Source organism: Carlito syrichta, unplaced genomic scaffold (genome assembly GCF_000164805.1).
Source record: "Carlito syrichta isolate Samal-C Ts95f unplaced genomic scaffold, Tarsius_syrichta-2.0.1 Scaffold303376, whole genome shotgun sequence".
Classification (NCBI taxonomy): Eukaryota; Metazoa; Chordata; class Mammalia; order Primates; family Tarsiidae; genus Carlito; species Carlito syrichta.
Genome location: NW_007247472.1, coordinates 401,306 through 419,421, shown reverse-complemented (window position 1 = coordinate 419,421; position 18,116 = coordinate 401,306). Strand labels below are relative to the sequence as shown.

The 18,116-nt window shown below is 46.3% G+C and overlaps 1 protein-coding gene and 1 pseudogene across 4 annotated transcripts in view; one reads left to right on the top strand and one right to left on the bottom strand.

The window, feature by feature from the left end:
* The window catches only part of FLNB (filamin B), a 152,293-nt gene that overhangs the window by 119,474 nt on the left and 14,703 nt on the right, over positions 1 to 18,116 (top strand). For 2 of the 4 annotated variants that reach the window (XM_008058538.2, XM_008058539.1), the window contains 12 exons: positions 161 to 408; positions 3,645 to 3,716; positions 4,433 to 4,535; positions 5,237 to 5,377; positions 7,475 to 7,603; positions 8,252 to 8,425; positions 9,425 to 9,583; positions 9,876 to 10,079; positions 11,064 to 11,216; positions 11,311 to 11,433; positions 16,762 to 17,028; positions 17,745 to 17,882. In XM_008058538.2, coding sequence (XP_008056729.1) covers positions 161 to 408; positions 3,645 to 3,716; positions 4,433 to 4,535; positions 5,237 to 5,377; positions 7,475 to 7,603; positions 8,252 to 8,425; positions 9,425 to 9,583; positions 9,876 to 10,079; positions 11,064 to 11,216; positions 11,311 to 11,433; positions 16,762 to 17,028; positions 17,745 to 17,882 — 1,911 coding nt within the window. The remainder of the gene's footprint in view (positions 1 to 160; positions 409 to 3,644; positions 3,717 to 4,432; positions 4,536 to 5,236; positions 5,378 to 7,474; positions 7,604 to 8,251; positions 8,426 to 9,424; positions 9,584 to 9,875; positions 10,080 to 11,063; positions 11,217 to 11,310; positions 11,434 to 16,761; positions 17,029 to 17,744; positions 17,883 to 18,116) is intronic. The other 2 variants (XM_008058540.2, XM_008058541.2) reach the window with 2 other exon arrangements.
* On the bottom strand, positions 15,133 to 15,451 carry LOC110595679 (annotated as a pseudogene).

Here is an 18,116-nt window from a genome sequence, read left to right as displayed (position 1 = left end):
ATTCCCAAGTGATCTTTGGGATATTTCTTTGTATGGTGGCAGGAAAAGGCCTAACATTTACAGATACAGACAGCATGCTTGAGTGCAATTTGTCCTTGGGCTTCCAGGATATGTGTCCCCGGATAATGCTTCTGTTCTCTTCTCCCGAACTTCTCTCCAGGTCCTGGAATCGCCTCCACTGTGAAAACCGGCGAGGAAGTAGGCTTTGTGGTTGACGCCAAGACTGCTGGGAAGGGGAAAGTGACCTGCACGGTTCTGACCCCAGATGGCACTGAAGCCGAGGCTGATGTCATTGAGAATGAAGATGGCACCTATGACATTTTCTACACGGCTGCCAAGCCGGGCACCTACGTGATCTACGTGCGCTTTGGTGGTGTCGATATTCCCAACAGCCCCTTCACTGTCATGGTAAGGAAATTCCTTCTCCAGAATATGCTGTTATTGGCAGAAACAGTAACCGCTGCCATCTGCTGAACCCTGACTAGGATATTCTCTTCCACTTTTTTTTTCCTTAAAAAATTTTTTTGGTTAAGCAGTCATGACCTTGTAGAGTCTCAGAATAATCTCTAGAAACTCAGAGACCCTTTGGCTCTAAAGGTTTTTAGTAAATCTTATTAGCCACCAAGGTAGCTATCATACTAAGGGACTTAGGCAATAACCTGGTCGAAGCCCAGTTCAGAATGATACATTTCCCAGGAAAATACACTTTTACAAAAATGTCTACACATAAAACATTCCGTTTTTTATTCTGCTGGCTCTTCCTCCCCATCTTAATGCATTCTCCCTGGCTGGAGGAGAGAGCTTCCTGATGCTGTTGTGTCTGGAGACTTGTCTCTGATATCTCAGGACTCGAAAGTACCTCCTGTTGTGTTTTTGAAAGATTTACGCTTTATATATGAGGAGGAAATACAATGGGGGTACCCCAGAAAAAACTGAATTTATTTCTTTAAAAAGTATATATTTATTCTTACATGTTTAAACTTCAGACACCTTCAAAGTACTCTCTGTTTGGTGCAGTACACCTATTGAGATGCTTTTTCCACTGCTCAAAACAGTTTTTGGACTCCTCAATTTTGATGCCTTTTAGTGCTTCTGCTATTTTTTGTTTCACCTCTTCCACATCAGCAAAGTGTTTCCCTTTGAGGACTTTTTTCATCAGGGAAATAAAAAAACAGTCGCTCGGGTGAGAGCAGGTGAATAGGAAGGGTGAGGCACAGGGGTCATGCTGTTTTTGGTCAAAAACTGCTGAACACTCAGCACAATGGGAGCAGGTATGTTTGTCATGTTGGAAGAACCAGTTACCTGTTTGCCATGTCTTGGGATATTTCTTCCACAGTGCAGTCTTTCACAGCAACATTAGCTGGCACTCTGATGGTGATGGGTTCCCAGAATACTTCCCTAGCAGGGGAAGCTTATACTACAAAGGGCCTGCCCTCCAAAAAGATAATTCTGGTTTTTTGGGGGGTGTTCTTCCTCATATCTTGTCTTTTGAAGCTAGGAATATCTGGAATAAAAGGAAACCATTATGCAAATGTCAGAGTTAACAGGTGACCAGAGTCTTTAATTTCCAGTTCTGAGTGACTTAGCTCTTTCTCTATGTATTTCTTTAAATGGATGCTTAATAGATGCACATAGTTTTGGGGTGATCTTCCTCTGATTATGAACGTTCTTCAACCAGGAAAGGAGTTAGAAACCTTAGGAGGACTACCTCCTTTAACCCTCAAAACCAAGTATTATTGGCCCTTTTACAAAGGAGGTGTGCCTGGTCTAGACAGACACCAAGTGCCATGCCGCCTCCCTTTGATGCTGTAGACAGCAGCCATGCTTGACCACAAGGTTCATAGACCCTGAATGACCTGCCCTGTGCACTGCCTACCTAAAAGCACCTTCTCATTATTTTACTTTGTGCCGCAACAGAGGGCACGAAGACTCCACTCCAAACAGAAGCCCAAGGACTTCCTTCCAAACCATCTATAATCTATTGTAGCTTTTTTCCTTTCCATAAACGTTTGTTTATCTGTAAATAGCATGTCAGAGGTCTGGAAGCTCTTTTATGTCTCAAGTATGTAAACACATGTCAACTTTTGATATTATTCATTTGGGAGTGTTTTTTCTCCTGCAGGGAAAAAGAAATGCAACTAGAAAGTTTATGTCCTTATTTCCAGAAAGGGTCTCAGTTCTGGTTTTAAGAATCTATTTCTAAGGCCAGGCACAGTGGCTCATGCCTGTAATACCAGCACAGGAGGCTGAGGCGGGGGATTGCTTGGGCCCGGGAATTTGAGGCCAGCCTGGGCAACATAGTGAGACCCCATCACTGAAAAAAAAATTTTTTTTTTTAATTGGAGTCTCACTCCGTTTCCCAGGCTGGAGTGTAGTGGTACACTCGTGGCCACCCCAGTGTCGACCTGCTGGGCTCCGGCGATCCTTCCGCCTCAGCCTTCCAAGTAGCCAGAACTACAGACACATGCTACCATGCCTGGCTCATTATCTGCTGAAGAGATGAGGTCTCACCAAGTTGCCCGAGCTGGTCTCGAACCCGTGGGCTCAGGCAGTCCACTCGCCTCGGCCTCCCAAAGTGCTGGGACTACAGGCTGAGCCACCAAGCCCGGCCAAAAAAAAATTTTTTTTAATTGGCCCGATATAGGCTGGGCGCAGTGACTCAAGCCTGTAATCCCAGCACTTTGGGAGGCTGAGGTGAGGGGATCGCCTGAGTCCACAGGTTTGAGACCAACCTGGGGCAACTTGGTGAGACCTAGTCTCTAAAATAAAATTTAAAACATTAGCCAGGCTTGGTAGCATGTGCCTGTAGTTCCGGCTACTTGGAAGGCTGAGACAGAAGGAGCGCCTGAGCCGAGCAGGTTGATGCTGGGGAAGCAGTGAGTGTGCCACTGACTCCGGCCTGGGTGACAGAGTGAGACTCTGACTCCAGAAAAAAAAAAAATTAGCTAGGTGTGATGACATGTGTCTGTAGTTCCAGCTACTTGGGAAGATGAGGCAAGAGGATTGAGTAAAGTAGAGTCAATGTATGAAAACTTCTAAAACATCAACCACTCTAGACACTTACAGGTCAAAAGAGATCTCTTTCCTGACCCTGTGCTGCAGAGATATGACTAGTGTTAATTTTTATCTGCTTACACTACAAACACCTCAGTTTCATGCATGGAATCACACTGTACATACTGCTTTGCAACTTGGTTCCTTCCCTCAATATGCCATAGATACCCTTGCCTATTAATTTGTCAGACTTAAATGCTTTTTCAGAATCACTACTCAGAGCACCACTGGACAGACTTACCACGTTTACTTGACCAATCCCTTTACAGATGGATGTTACATTGCTTCAGTTTTTCATGACCACAGATGGCTCCAGTAAAGTTTCTTACATACATCACTTGCCTATGGAGACTCCAGCCAGTGTAGACCTACTTGCTAGAAGTGGGGTTGTGGGTTCAAAGGGCTGGTATAGGGAGAGAGGACACCAACTTGCTCTCCAAAAGGGTAGTAAGAAAGTACCCTTCCACTTCAGCAAGTGGGTTACTGTGTCCAAGCTGGAGCAATGAGGCAGGACTCAGGTGGTAGAATCTGCTGGGTAGCAGTACCTTTCCAGTGTGATCCCCAACTAATCTCCATTTGCCACTGACCAGGCCACGGATGGGGAAGTCACGGCAGTGAAGGAGGCACCGGTAAATGCATGTCCCCCTGGATTCAGGCCCTGGGTACACTTCTGATTTTTTTTTTCCTTTTTGCGTTTCTATGTTTACTCAGCCTTCATTTCAGAAAAGCTACCACCTGCTTCTGGGATTGCTTGAGCCCTGTGGGTGTCCTGGTCCTTGGTGTGTCCCCTACCGATCAGTCCATCACAACAATCTCTGCTTTTTTCTGTCATAAGATCACCTTCGCGTCACCGTCCGTGCTCCATGAATCACCAGCCATCATGTCTGTGATCACGCTCGGTGCAGTTTGTCTCCGTATTTTAAGACAAAGATGGACAACTGTCTGCAGCCCTCCTGCTGACTCTCACAGCCGCCACTTGCACATTCGGTTTCTGTTGAGGGGGAAAACCACCCACTGCTACTTTCTGCCACTTAAAACGCACTTTCTTTTCCAGGCCACAAGCAACTAAACCTTTCAGGTGGAGCCTCTTGGGACTCACAGACATTACTGTCTCTCACTCTTCCCTTTTCCCATGGGCGCTGCTGGGAATTTTACAAACAGACTGCTAAATGATTTCTAGAAATTGGACAGTGGGACTTCTCCAGTCCTTCAGGTTCCACCCTGGGGCCAGTTAGGCAAAACCTTCATAGCACGGGCAACCACAGCCCCCAATCTCAGCCCCACTGGCTTGCAGAATTCCCAGCAGCTCTATCCCCTGTACCTTTACTAGCTCCTGCTATTGTCTGCTCTAGCAGTGACCACAGCTTTTTGTTTGTAGGTGACTGAAGAGGCCTATGTCCCAGTGAGTGACATGAATGGCCTCGGGTTTAAACCTTTTGACCTGGTCATCCCATTTGCAGTCAGGAAAGGAGAAATCACCGGTAAGCGCTTGTCCTGACAGCCGTCTCATTCTCTTGCTTATGCATCTCTCAGAACAGTATGGGGAGATGGTTTCCTTGTCCCCAGACTGGGACCCTTTAACCCAGCATCCCTGGTTCTTGGTGTAGGGTGTCGGCCCGTGGGCCCTGAGATTGTGGGATGTTCCATGTATGTTTGTGTGTGCCTCTGAAGAAGTGGTTCATTTACAACTTGCAATGCTTTCTTGAAAGGGCCTGTAATTCTCTCTGGGTTAGGACTGCTGTGTTTAGTTGCCTCTCGACTGACAGGTTTCTGTTCAACCTTTTTCCCCTGCTTTCTCTTATTCTTTAACATTTCCAGATGTGACCTTGACACAGAGCTCTGTTGTAAAAGAGTTACTTTCTCTCACCAGCCTCCTTTTAGTGCCTGTTTCTCTGAGTTGATGCTCTGCTAATCCTGCATGTTTCATGTTCAAGTCCTGTTTGAGCCTGAATTTGCTATTGTAGAAAACTCTTTACTTATGAGTTGCCTGCTATATTTTGTGGAAACCAAATGAAAGTTTTTAAAAAGAGAAGGTCTTTTCTTCCCCATTGTGAAACTGTAGACAGCATTGAATGTTCCTATGTCTGAAAACCTTTATTTTGAAGACTTTTGCACCTGGGGCTCAGGTTTTCTGGTGTAAGTTGCCGGTGGGCTCATTGCCCTGTCTCCCTGTGCTGCTCAGGAGAGGTCCACATGCCTTCAGGGAAGACAGCTACCCCTGAGATTGTGGACAACAAGGATGGCACGGTCACTGTCAGATACGCTCCCACGGAGGTCGGGCTCCACGAGATGCACATCAAGTACATGGGCAGCCACATCCCTGGTAAGTAGAGCTCAGCAGCCCCAGCGGGACCCTGCAACTAGGGCTGGACAATCTGGGCAGCGTGCACATGTTCCAGCAGCTGCTGTGTGGGAAGCAGCTCTCAGCAGAGGCTTGGGAATGTGGTGCTGGCATCCTATGTGAAACCGAACAGCATGGGACCCCAGCAGATCCAGCAGTTTCCAGAAGGAATGATGCCGCTCAGCATCCTGGGTCACAGTGCAGGTCTTTGGGTCTGTGGTTGTTTGTCTTTGTCACTATGCTGAGTGTGGTCAGAGGTCAAGCCTGGAGAAAAATGTGCGGTGCGGCAAGGGACTTTCCAGCCTGGCCTGCAGGGGCCTATGTGGCATGGGGGTTTGGGGCGAGGTCAGAGGTGGGAGAAGAGGATAGCCCTTGATGAGAGAAGCCAGCCTATATTTCATGGCCACCAGTCAGCATAGCGCTAGTCATGCTTTTATTTTTTGCTTTTATTTTTGTAATTGTGTAACTCTTTATTTTAGTATTTTGAGTAGGTAACACATTCACATAGTTTAAAAATAAGCATGATGTAGAGAAGTTTTCCTTCCCACACATCCTCCATCTGCCTTCTTCTTGAACCTGTTTTTACTCTTTTGTTCAATTTCAGAGTATTAAGACTTTCCACGCGAATGGGAATACAGATTTACAAGAGGGTGTCTTCCCAGCCTTCCCCCATTTGAATGAACTAGTACACATTTGACCAGTTAGTTCCCTATTGGAAGGAACCTGTTGGGTTCTTCCTCCCTTTTACTATTACCAGTCTTGCTGCAGCAAATCACCTTTTACACCCATCATCTCACACTCGCCAAGATGCACCTGTGAGATTTAGTTACTAGAGGAGGCATCGCTGCAGCCCAGGTGCAGGCATCTATATTTTAGGTAGATCTTGCTAAATTACCCTTCGGAGGGGCTGTCCCATTTCACATGCCCACAGCCATGGAGGAGAGTACCTGTTTTTCCACGTGTTTGCTGGTGGATCATGCTCTCAACACGTTGGATGTTTGCCTGTCTGATAACTGGGAAAAACAGTATCCCAGTGTTGCTTTATTTATATTTCTCTTGTGAATGAGATTGAGCAACTTTCCATATGTCCAAGTGCTATTTGTATTTCTTTTTCTGTGAACTGAACGTTTGGATCTTTGGCTTGTGTTTCTATTTGGTTACTGGCCTTTGTTGTGTGGTTGCTAAGAGCAGTTTAAATATTGGAGAGATTAGCCCCTTGTGATAGAACTTGCAAATGTTTCTCTATATTTGGCATTTGCTTTAGTTTATGTGTGCTTAATGTTTGTTTAAAGCAAAAGTGTGTTATGTGCTTCTATTTAAATCCTCTAAGGATGCAGATATAGGGAGTGAAAGAAACATCTTTCTCCTCTTGCTGTCCACTTCCACTGCTGGCGTGTGTCTTTCTAGACATTTCTCTCTATATCTATAAATGTGCATACACTTTTGTTATGTTTTGTTTTTAAAGGAAAGGCATAATAGTACTAGTATTATTTAGTTACTGGTTTTTTTCTCTTTGTAACGCACATTATGGATAATCTCTCAAGTTAGTAAAAATTGCTACAGCTCTCCTTCATTCTTTTTAATGGTCCATGAGTAGATCTGCATTTATTTAACCAGCTCTCTCTTGTTGACACTGGGGTCTTTTCCTGATTTGTACCTAAACACTGTAGAAATGAAAGTGCTGGCCTGGGGCTGGGAGTGGGGTCAGTTCCTAGATGACCAGGCAAGTGGCCTTCTCCAGTTATGCTCTCTCCAGTCATTTCTCCAGTCATTTCTCCGCCTAATGCAGGTGTTTCTTCCATATTTGACAAGTTGAGCTGGATTCCCTTGCCTTGATGGCCTCCCTAGTTTGGAGTACCCTCGGGGACTATTTTTCATATTATTGAAGGAATAATATCAAGTAGGCCCCTCGGGTGTTCTAGGATGGGAAGGTGCATCAGCAACTCCTTCTGTCTTCTGCTACTGCTTAGGAGACACCAAACCCACTTGCAAATGAGTGAACTTTAGAATACCATTGTCCAAGGCATTCATTCACCCTTTAATGAGTCCCAATTTTATTTGTGTCCTTTGCAAACCCAGAGAGCCCACTCCAGTTCTACGTGAACTACCCCAACAGTGGGAGCGTTTCTGCCTATGGTCCAGGTCTGGTATACGGAGTGGCCAACAAAACTGCCACCTTCACCATCGTCACTGAGGATGCAGGAGAAGGTACTGTGTGGTTTACGTGTTTTTATATGGACATTTGGGGAGTTAACTGGACACAGCTCCAAGACAGCTTTTAAGAATAAGATTATTGAATGGTAGTCTGTCTTATTTTTTCTCTCATAAAAATTCGTCTCTTCTGTAGAGCTGTTCTGTCTTCCATGCAAAACAGAAAATTTTGAAGTTCTTTGTGTTCTAATTGAAATCAGATTCATGCTATGAAATGGTTTGTGTGACTTATCTGGAGCTTAAGTGTGTTTTTGTTTTGTTCTGTTTTGCTCTGTGCCCATGCCTGATGTATTCATGAAGATTCTGAAATGGGAGTTCCATGATGGCATGCAGCACCTGATTGGCAGTGACAGTTTATGTCTGTGTACCCCCATCCTATATGTGTAACTAACATGCATCACTTTTTTTGTCCTATGCATCCTGAGAGTTAGATAACACTCCAGGGATACTTGCTGTGTAGTGTCTTCTCAGCAGACATTTTGTCCATTGCACTGCTTTGTTCTGACATATGCCCTTTGCCCACAGTGCACGTGGATTGCGTCAATCTATTGTCTCTGGCATTAGGGCTGCCCTGGATAAGGTCTTCTCCCTGTTGAAACAAGGAAATTCTCCCTAACCACCCTCCCTCCCTACTCCCATCTGCAGGTGGTCTGGACTTGGCTATTGAGGGGCCCTCGAAGGCGGAAATCAGCTGCATTGACAATAAAGATGGGACATGCACAGTGACCTACCTGCCCACTCTGCCAGGCGACTACAGCATCCTGGTCAAGTACAATGACAAGCACATCCCTGGCAGCCCCTTCACAGCCAAGATCACAGGTAGGGCTGCCTGGCCTGAGGGGGCTTCGTTGTGAGAGGCACGGCTGCCCCTGACAGCCACTCTTCCTTATCAGACCAGGAGCAGCAGAGCAGTCTAGACATCTCTTTGAGTTTACATTTCTTTTTTTTTTTGAGTTAGAGTCTCACTCTGTCACCCAAACTGGAGTGCAGTGGCCACTCCCGGCCACCGCAGCCTCGACCTGCTGGGCTCCAGCGATCCTTCCGCCTCAGTGAGTTTACATTTCATAGAGACTCCTTGAGGCGGAACCGGGAGTTGACTAACTTCCTCCCTAGCTGATAATCTAGGGAAAAACAAGAACTAGGATTTGGAGGATACTTTTTGTGTGTGCCAGTGTGACTCTAGCATTTAAATAGCACATATTGTATAAGTACATGAACTCGAAGATGCCCTTCAGCATCACAACTAGATAGATTTTCTGCGCTTCATTTTACAGATGGAAAACTGAGGCTTGGCAAGATAGTGCTTAGTCAAGTTCACTTCTGGGTATTCTGGGATTTAGATCCAGGTTACCCGATTCTGAAGCTCATGCTCCTAATTGCTCTTCTGCTTATGTTCAGATCCTGCCCTCAGTGGATTATAAGGGAGATACACCAGGCAGGGTTCTTGTCCCTGCAGTGCTTAGAACTGGCTGTGAAGCCGTCAGTAGTCCTGTGTGGAACGCGGTAGTTGTTTACCTGAGAAATGCCCATGGGCATGGCAGGCAGGTGGGCGGTACTTTCCATTGCCAAACACTCCTTTCAAACATGTTCTGTTAGGACTCAGCTTCTAGTTCCTGCAAGCTCCTAGTCTTGTCTGTAACCAGGCATAAATACTGGTCATTGATGGCTAGGTCTGCTCATTGATCAAGGCTTGATTTTTTCCCTTAACTTTGGGTAATTAGTTCTTGCCTGTTCATCTGTGAACGGCACGTGGAGTGGGGGCCCTGGAGAGCCAGGGTGACCATGTGTACCAGAGCCCTGTTGGGGACTGTTTCCCAGATGACAGCAGACGGTGCTCCCAGGTGAAGCTGGGCTCAGCTGCTGACTTCCTGCTCGACATCAGCGAGACTGACCTCAGCACCCTGACAGCCAGCATTAAGGCCCCGTCTGGCCGTGACGAGCCCTGTCTCCTGAAGAGGCTGCCCAACAACCACATTGGTGAGCTAGGCTGATTTCCTGGCTGGAGCCAGGGCATCCTGGTGGGGGGGGATGGGACGCTGACAGACCTTTCTTGGGATATTAGTACATTGGAGTATGATGTGATAAACCTGCTGGGTCACACATGTGATAAAAGTCCAAGTGTGTTTCTGCATTGAGACGTTGACATTCTTGGATACTCTGGGTGGTTAGAAGTCAGGAACGAAATGATATTTCCATTTTTGAGAATGTGTCTCTCTCCTCCTCCTTCTTGCCCACTCCGTTATAAGCCCTACTGTGTGCTCCTGTCCAGGCATCTCCTTCATCCCCCGGGAGGTGGGCGAACACCTGGTCAGCATCAAGAAGAATGGCAACCACGTGGCCAACAGCCCCGTGTCCATCATGGTGGTCCAGTCCGAGATTGGTGATGCCCGCCGAGCCAAAGTCTATGGCCGTGGCCTGTTGGAAGGCCGGACTTTCGAGATGTCAGACTTCATTGTGGACACGAGGGATGCAGGTATGTGGGGATAGTCCCAGGGGAAAGGCCCAAAGCTTGTGGGAACCGGCTTCTTTGGCTCAGCCTGCTTCGTGTTTCATCCTACCAACTCTCTTCTTTCTGAGTATTCTTCAAGCTGTAGGTCCTTCCGCCTGCATTGCCATTAAAACCTCATGACCACTGGCAAAGTAGATATTGTTTTTATTTCGTAGATACTGAAACCAAGGCGCATGTGGGTTATAGCCCCCTCTGTCCTGGGAGTTGAACCTAGAGCCACAACAATTCCCAGATCCCTGTTTTACTCTCGATCCTCCTACCATTGTTCTCAGCTTTGCAGGGTCTTCCCAAGCAAAGAATGTTGGGCCAGCTAGCCTAGACAGTGTTCACCTGAGCAGAACTATTCCTTCTTTGAGATGGTTTGAGTTAGATTGAGTCTCTCCCCAGCTCACCCCATCCCAGTGCCTTCACCTTCTGCCTTCTTGAGTGACAGCCACACTGGTGAATGCAGACAAAGTCATGATCCCAGGAAAGAATTTCTGGTTCTGATGGGTAGACAATCCCTGCTAATTCTCATGTTGTTAAACATTTAGTTCTGCTGACCGAACCAAGACAACCAGGGGCTGTTTTAACAATTCAGATTCTCAGATCTGTGGCTGGTGATAAACCCTAAAGACAGCACAGCATGTGAAGTTCTTGGAGGCATGTGGGCAGGGTGTCCTCCCTAACTGGTTGTGCAGGACACGTGCTCTGTGGGATATCAGTAGATATCCTTGAGGAGTGGGTTTCCTGGCCAAAACCAGAGTCCACAGGTTATTTCACTACAGGACTTCTCAGAGCACTTAACCTGCTCATCCCTCCTGGGCTCTGCAGACAGGAGCCATCATAATTTTATTTCTGCTGTCTGGAAGTAGTTTGAATTTCAATGGTCAGATGTCCTTTCTGCATTCACCGAGCTCCCTTCCTGAGGAGTTGCTGTCAGAACAGCCTGGGGCTGCTGTGTTGCAGGTTATGGTGGCATATCCTTGGCAGTGGAAGGCCCCAGCAAGGTGGACATCCAGACAGAGGACCTGGAAGATGGCACCTGCAAAGTTTCCTACTTTCCCACTGTGCCTGGGGTTTACATCGTCTCCACCAAGTTCGCTGATGAGCATGTGCCTGGTATGTTTGTTCCCCTCTGCCCTCCCTGTGTGATGCTTGGTTTTTCCATAAATGCTGTGCCTTGACCTCACAAGGATCTTCTTGCTTCTTGCAGGGAGCCCGTTTACTGTGAAGATCAGTGGGGAAGGAAGAGTCAAGGAGAGTATCACCCGTACTAGTCGGGCCCCCTCTGTGGCCACTGTTGGGAGCATCTGTGACCTGAATCTGAAAATCCCAGGTGTGTGCAGGAGCTGGGGGAGCAGGGCAGCCTGGGCATCAGTCCTCAGGGCAGTGGCTACCTTTGGGAACCCAAGGCCAGGCATGGCCCAGAACATACTATTCAAGTTGACTGTGGTGACCCTTTCGTTATTTTCTTTTATATTTATTTTCAGAGGTACATCCAAGAAGAGTAAAAATCTGTTTACCTGCTATCCTTTTCTTCTTCCAAGTAAAAATAGCTTTACTGTGTTACATGGGGGAAACATAGATAGGCTTTTTAGATTTTTAGGTTTACTCTCTGTCAAATAGAATCATGTCAGTGAGAGAACTGGCCCTGGTGATAAATATCTGGAGTATCTAAGAGGCGGCAACTGGCAGGATCCTGCCAATATTGCCATTCATCTCTTTTATTCCTAAACTTAGAACGAGGGCTGTGCTGGGAAACCTGGTGGGCCACATCTAGCCCTGCGGTGATGAAATTTGGCCCAGGTGCTTTCTATAAAGAGTCCTTGCGAAGTGAATTCACTGTGAAAGTTTTGAGGCTTCTCGGCCCAGAAGCTGGCACATGCTGTGAAGCTACACAAATCTGAGAAGGAAAATCCAAAGAGTCTTCAGTTGAAGCTCGTCCTGTGACCTCCTGGTGAGGGGGCTGTTTTTCCCTAGACTGTTACTCCCATCCTTCCTAATGTGATACGTATCTGTTGGCTGCCTTCTTGGCTACAGTTGACGTTCTTCTTGTGTAGATGCTTCAAAGTTGGATCGCTTCAAAGTTTGAATGTGATAGAAGCTTCATTACTATAGGGTTGAGACAAGATCACTTAAAAAGAGCTGTATTGATCATTTATAATCATAAAAACTTTATATGCCCCAGGACAGAGGGAAGAAGTGTCACCTCCTATCCTATCCTCCTAGATGAGTGTGCTCGGTTTCTGATCACACTGCTATACTCAGTCACCGTATTGTGGGCATCTTTCCACCTCAAAAAACAGACATCCACATCATCTTTTTTATTGACCCCAATAAGATTCCATTTCATGTCTAGATGTATCATCCTTTGTTGGGTGGTCTCATTTCACATTCACCCATTTCCATGTCTCAGTTGCTATCATCAGTGCTGCTCGGACATTCACCATCATGTGCTCGGGGCTGTTGGATGCAGGACAGACTCCCAGGAGACGGGTTCCTGGGCAAGTGCATTTCAGACACTGCCACACCTTGGCAGACTGCCCTCCAGAAAATGTATTTGCACCCGTTTCTCCATATTCCCCACCAGCACTGGGCGCTGTCTTTCCTTCTCACTTTGGCCAATCTGATGGAGAAACAGGGTATCCCATGCTAAGCTTCATTTCTCAGATTACTAGTGAATTGTACTGTATTTTCATCTGCTTTACATTTCTCATGAATGATCTGTTCTGTTTGTTTCTTGAGAAACTAGCAAATATCTTTGTGCAATGTGGACATTTACCCTTTCTCTAAGTCTCCTCTGGCTCTTGACCATTTTGTTACTCTTTTTCTGGGTGAGGCTTGCTTTTCTCCTTGTTACCCAGATGATCCTGTCTCATCAGTTAAGATGGGGGACCACATACCAGCTCTACTAGTCTTCAGGACCCAGACCTTATGGGATGTCTTTTTTTTTTTAATCTATAATTTTTAATTATCTTAAGTTTTATGATCACACATAATTTTAAAATTTGTGTGTATCTCCTCTATTTTAATCTTTCTAATGAGTTGGCAAAAGCACCATTCCCAATCACATATACATAGTAGTTCCATGGTTTTTTGTGTTTTTGATAGCTGTTTAAAGACAATCCTAAATTATTACTTAGTCTGACTTAGTAAACAATTCAAGAGTAAAGGTTAACTTGCTACTATTTCCTGTCACACTAGCTTTTAAAAACACTTGACCTGTGGCTCAGCCTGTAATCCCAGCGCTTTGGGAGGCCAAGGTGAGTGGATTGCCTGAGCCTGCGGCTTCGAGACCTGCCTGGGCAACTTGGTGAGACCTCATTTCTACAATAAATCAAAAATTAGCCAGGCGTGGTAGCGCGTACCTGTAGTTCCAGCTACTTGGAAGGCTGAGGTGGAAGGATCGCTGGAAGCCAGCAGGTCGAGGCTGCGGTGGCCAGGAGTGTGCCACTGCACTTCAGTCTGGGTGATGGAGTGAGACTCCAACTCAAAAAAATAAATAAGAAATAAAAACACTTGACCTTAAAGATTGCCTATAATAATGTGAGAAGCATTAAATAGTCTTTATTTGATATTATGCATTAACCACAATACACATAAACCTTTTAGTAAGTAAAAGACAGCACTTTTAGATACAGGGAATTCTAATTAGATTGGCATAGTTAAGATCAAAAATATAAAGTAGACATTGCTATTTTATCTTCAGTCCTTGCTTTTAAGAGGCCAATGAACACAAAATGGGTGAATCTTGCTTGGTTCTGAGACAGTGAAGGGACTTCCCTGGTATTTAAATATATTCATATAACCAGTTATATAAATCAAAATATAAGCCGGGCTCGGTGGCTCAGCCTGTAATCCTGCACTTTGGGAGGCTGAGGTGAGTGGGTTGCCTGAGCCCATGGGTTCGAGACCTGCCTGGGCAACTTGGTGAGACTTCATCTCTACAATAAATCAAAAAACTTAGCCGGGCATGGTAGCGCGCGCCTGTAGTTCCAGCTACTTGGAAGGCTGAGGTGGAAGGTTTGCCAGAGCCCAGCAGGTTGAGGCACTCCAGTCTGGATGACAGAGTGAGACTTCAACTAAAAAAAAAAAAAAATTCATAAACCAATCTCCCAATAGGTTTTAAGACGGTATTCACCATCTTTGTGAAAAGTTGAACATTACTAATCAAGTACAGTTTTATCCTTAGAAGGGGAAAACAGTGATAGCATTTACTAAATTTAATTAGTATTAAAAAATTTTTATTTATTTATTTATTTTTTGAGTTGGAGTCTCACTCTGTCGCCCAGACTGGAGTGCAGTGGCTGCTCCTGGCCACCGCAACCTCGACCTGCTGGGCTCCGGCAATCCTTCTGCGTCAGCCTTCCAAGTACCTGGAACTACAGGCGCACGCTACCACGCCCAGCTAATTTTTTGATTTATTGTAGAGATGAGGTCTCGCCAAGTTGCCCAGGTGGGTCTCGAACCCGTGGGCTCAGGCAATCCACTCACCTCGGCCTCCCAAAGCACTGGGATTACAGGCTGAGCCACCGAGCCCAGCCTAAAATAATTTATTTTTTTTAGTTGGAGTTTCACTCTTGTCACCCAGGCTGGAGTGCAGTGGCATGCTCACGAGGTCACCCCAGCATTGACCTGCTGGACTCCAGCGATCCTTCCATATCAGCCTCCCAAGTAGCTGGAACTACAGGCTTGTGCTACTAAGCCTGGCTAATTTTTTATTTATTGTAGAGACGAGGTCTCGCCAAGTTGCCCAGGCTGGTCTTGAACCCGTGGGCTCAGGCAGTCCACTCGCCTCAGCCTCCCAAAGTGCTGGGATTACAGACTGAGCCACCATGTCCAGCCAGATTACTATTAAAATTTTAAAAAGATCTTTATTCACTTAACCACAAGCCACACTTAAATCAGGACTGTCCAACAAAAATATTCTGTCAGCCACTGATTGTATGAATTCTAGTGTATGAGAGCAATTAAATGATGGTACACATAAAAAAAGTCATGAGACATTTGTAATAAATAAAGCAGTGACCAATTATTACTCATTAGTAGCTTTTTTGAGATGAGCTATCAAATCTGCCCCCCTTCCCTTCTTCTTAATGCCAGCGAAGATCATTTTTATTCCTGGGATGTACTTCTTGGCATTTTCCAAATACTCCATCATGTTATCTTTTCCCCAAGTGATGCCTTTATTCTTATTGGCATCTGTGTATGAGAATCCAGCAGCCTGATCTGTCTTCTGCCCAAAATGACTGTGGAGAGTTGGCCCAGTCTTGTGCTTGCCTCCCTTTTCCACGGTGTGAAACTAGGCACACTTTCTGAACAAAAATCTTCTTGCCTTTCTCAACATCACCCATATTTAATTCTCTCTTTCATTGTTGGCGCTTCAGAGGATCCCGTCCAGAAGCCAGATGTCCTGCTCTCTCTCCATATGGGGTATCTTAGTCAGTGTGGGCTGCTGTAACAAAATAACATAAACTGGTGGCAGCCAACATAATTTTATTTCTCACAGTTGTTGAGACTGGAAATCCAAGATCAGGTACCAGCATGGTCAGGTTCTGGTGAGGGCACTCTTCCATGCTGCACATTGACAGTGTCTCCTTACAGACTCACATGGTGGAAAAGCAGACAGAACAAGCTCTCTCAGGCCTCTTATAAGGCCACCAATCCCATCATAACAGCTCTACTTTCATGGCCTCATCTAATCCTAATTGCCTCCCAAAGGTCTCACCTCTTAATACTGTCACCTTCGAGGGAAAGGGAGGGGGTTTCAACGCACAAGTTTTAAAGGAACATAGACATTCAGTTCATAACATGGGGTAACCCTCTCTTCAACCTCCCTTCCTTTTTCTGTCCTCAGGACTCAGGGTCATGATCTGCTCGACCCACATTCGGTAGGGCTGGAGGGTGCAGTTTCACACCGACTTTGGGTGACGGTAGTGCTCAACACCTTGCATGCAGTCCCTGTTCCCACCACTTCGATGCAGGCACAGTCATTAGCATGACACAAGCAGCTCATGTGGAGTAGACCTGGTCTGCGTCCCAGTGTTGGTGACGGAGGCATCACTTTTCTGAAAGTGTGGCCTCTGGACTTTAGTTGCTCAAAGCTTTGCTCGTGCTTGGGTTCTTCTTTGCCATTGGAATGATGTGCGTTCACCTTTTTCTTTAAATGCCTTTTGTCTTGTTGCCGAAAAGAAATGCAAAAGCTTTATGACAGCAAGGTGGATGGCTCTTGTTTTCTCCCCATACCTACCTGTGGAAAAGAGCCTATCTAAGCATGATGGATGATCACGTCACCTTTGACTGAGAAATGTCTGAGCTACCTTAGTTTTTATTTACATGCCATAACTGTCAGGTCAGGCTTGAGTTCAAAGCTGCCACGTGGAACTAATTGGGCTCCAGCCAGGAAGGTTATAAAAGTACTTGGGAGGAAGAAGAAGTGTCAGGATCCCTAGAATGCCTTCTGCACTGGGTGGCCTGAAGGGCCCTGCTTCCTTCATGCTGGCCTCAGGAGAGCGGGCATCCGGCCTGCTGGGTGGAAGCTTAAGCGCCCCACATTCACTGGACTGAACCCACCTTGCCCTCTGCTGCTTACTCTGCATGTCCTGCCCATACTCGGGCCCTTGCCCTAACCTCCTCTCTCTCTCAACCCCCTGCCCTCTTTCAGAAATCGACAGCAGTGATATGTCGGCCCACGTCACCAGCCCCTCTGGTCGTGTGACGGAAGCAGAGATTGTGCCCATGGGGAAGAACTCGCACTGCGTCCGGTTTGTGCCCCAGGAGATGGGTGTGCATACAGTCAGTGTCAAGTACCGTGGGCAGCATGTAACCGGCAGCCCCTTCCAGTTCACTGTGGGGCCACTGGGCGAAGGTGGTGCCCACAAAGTCCGGGCAGGAGGCCCTGGCCTGGAGAGAGGAGAAGCAGGAGTCCCAGGTGAGCATCCAGTCAGGGTTTTCATTTGGCAAGAATAAGAGTTGAACCTGGGCAGTGATCACCCACACCCATTTTTCCTATTCTAAGGAGAAGACCTCCTGATGGGTGGTATTAAGGGGCATTCTTTAAAAACAAGGCATCTGTGACTAAATACATGTTGGAATTGGGATAGCTCCCTCGGGTCCCCTCCCACTGTGGGAGGTTTTCTGTCCTCTTAATAAATTCTGCTTTAAAAAAAAATTGGAATTGCTTGCTTACCCAAAGCTAAATCTTCCTTACTGAGGGCCTTCTTGGGGCCTGTAACTTATTAGTGGGCATCTGTGTCTCTTAAGAGAGAAGCAGAGTATGACTGTTCCTAGGGCATCTAGTAGGGCTAATGTGCTGTGAAACACACCAGAATGCTACAAAACCAACTGTAAGGATCTTTTTCCATGATTGCTGTACATGGGAATATCTGTGAGGGAAAAACAACATCCTCATCCTTTTCTGCCTTCATTTAGGTGTATTCAAAAGATGCCAGATTTCCCATGAACTTGGTGATTGTTGATGGTGCTTAGAAAATCTCATTGACACCCTTTACTTGGGCTCTGCTTGGGGTTAGAGAAACAGGAAAGGGCTGGCAATGAACTAAACCTAGCGCTGGAGATTTGAATAAGAAGAGGGGCAGGGCCCCTACTGGGCTTGGTAACTAACCAGGTGTGTCTCTTTGTTCTCAGCCGAGTTCAGCATTTGGACCCGGGAAGCAGGCGCCGGGGGTCTCTCCATCGCTGTTGAGGGCCCCAGTAAAGCCGAGATTACTTTTGATGACCATAAAAACGGGTCATGCGGTGTGTCTTACATCGCCCAAGAGCCTGGTATGTACTCAAGGGTTGCAGGAGGACATTTTTCTTGTTTGGAGATGGTTAGGTTGCAAGGAACAGAAATCTGTCAAGCTAGCTTAAGTAAATGAGGAATTTTTGTGTATGGATGCAGAAGAAAGGCTTCTAGAATTTTAGTAGCAAGAAATACAGCCAGATCCCCAATGGGTGGGAATTCTTGTTGTTCTTGTCTCTCGTCTTTCTCTGTTGGCCTCTCTGCTTCATGCTTTC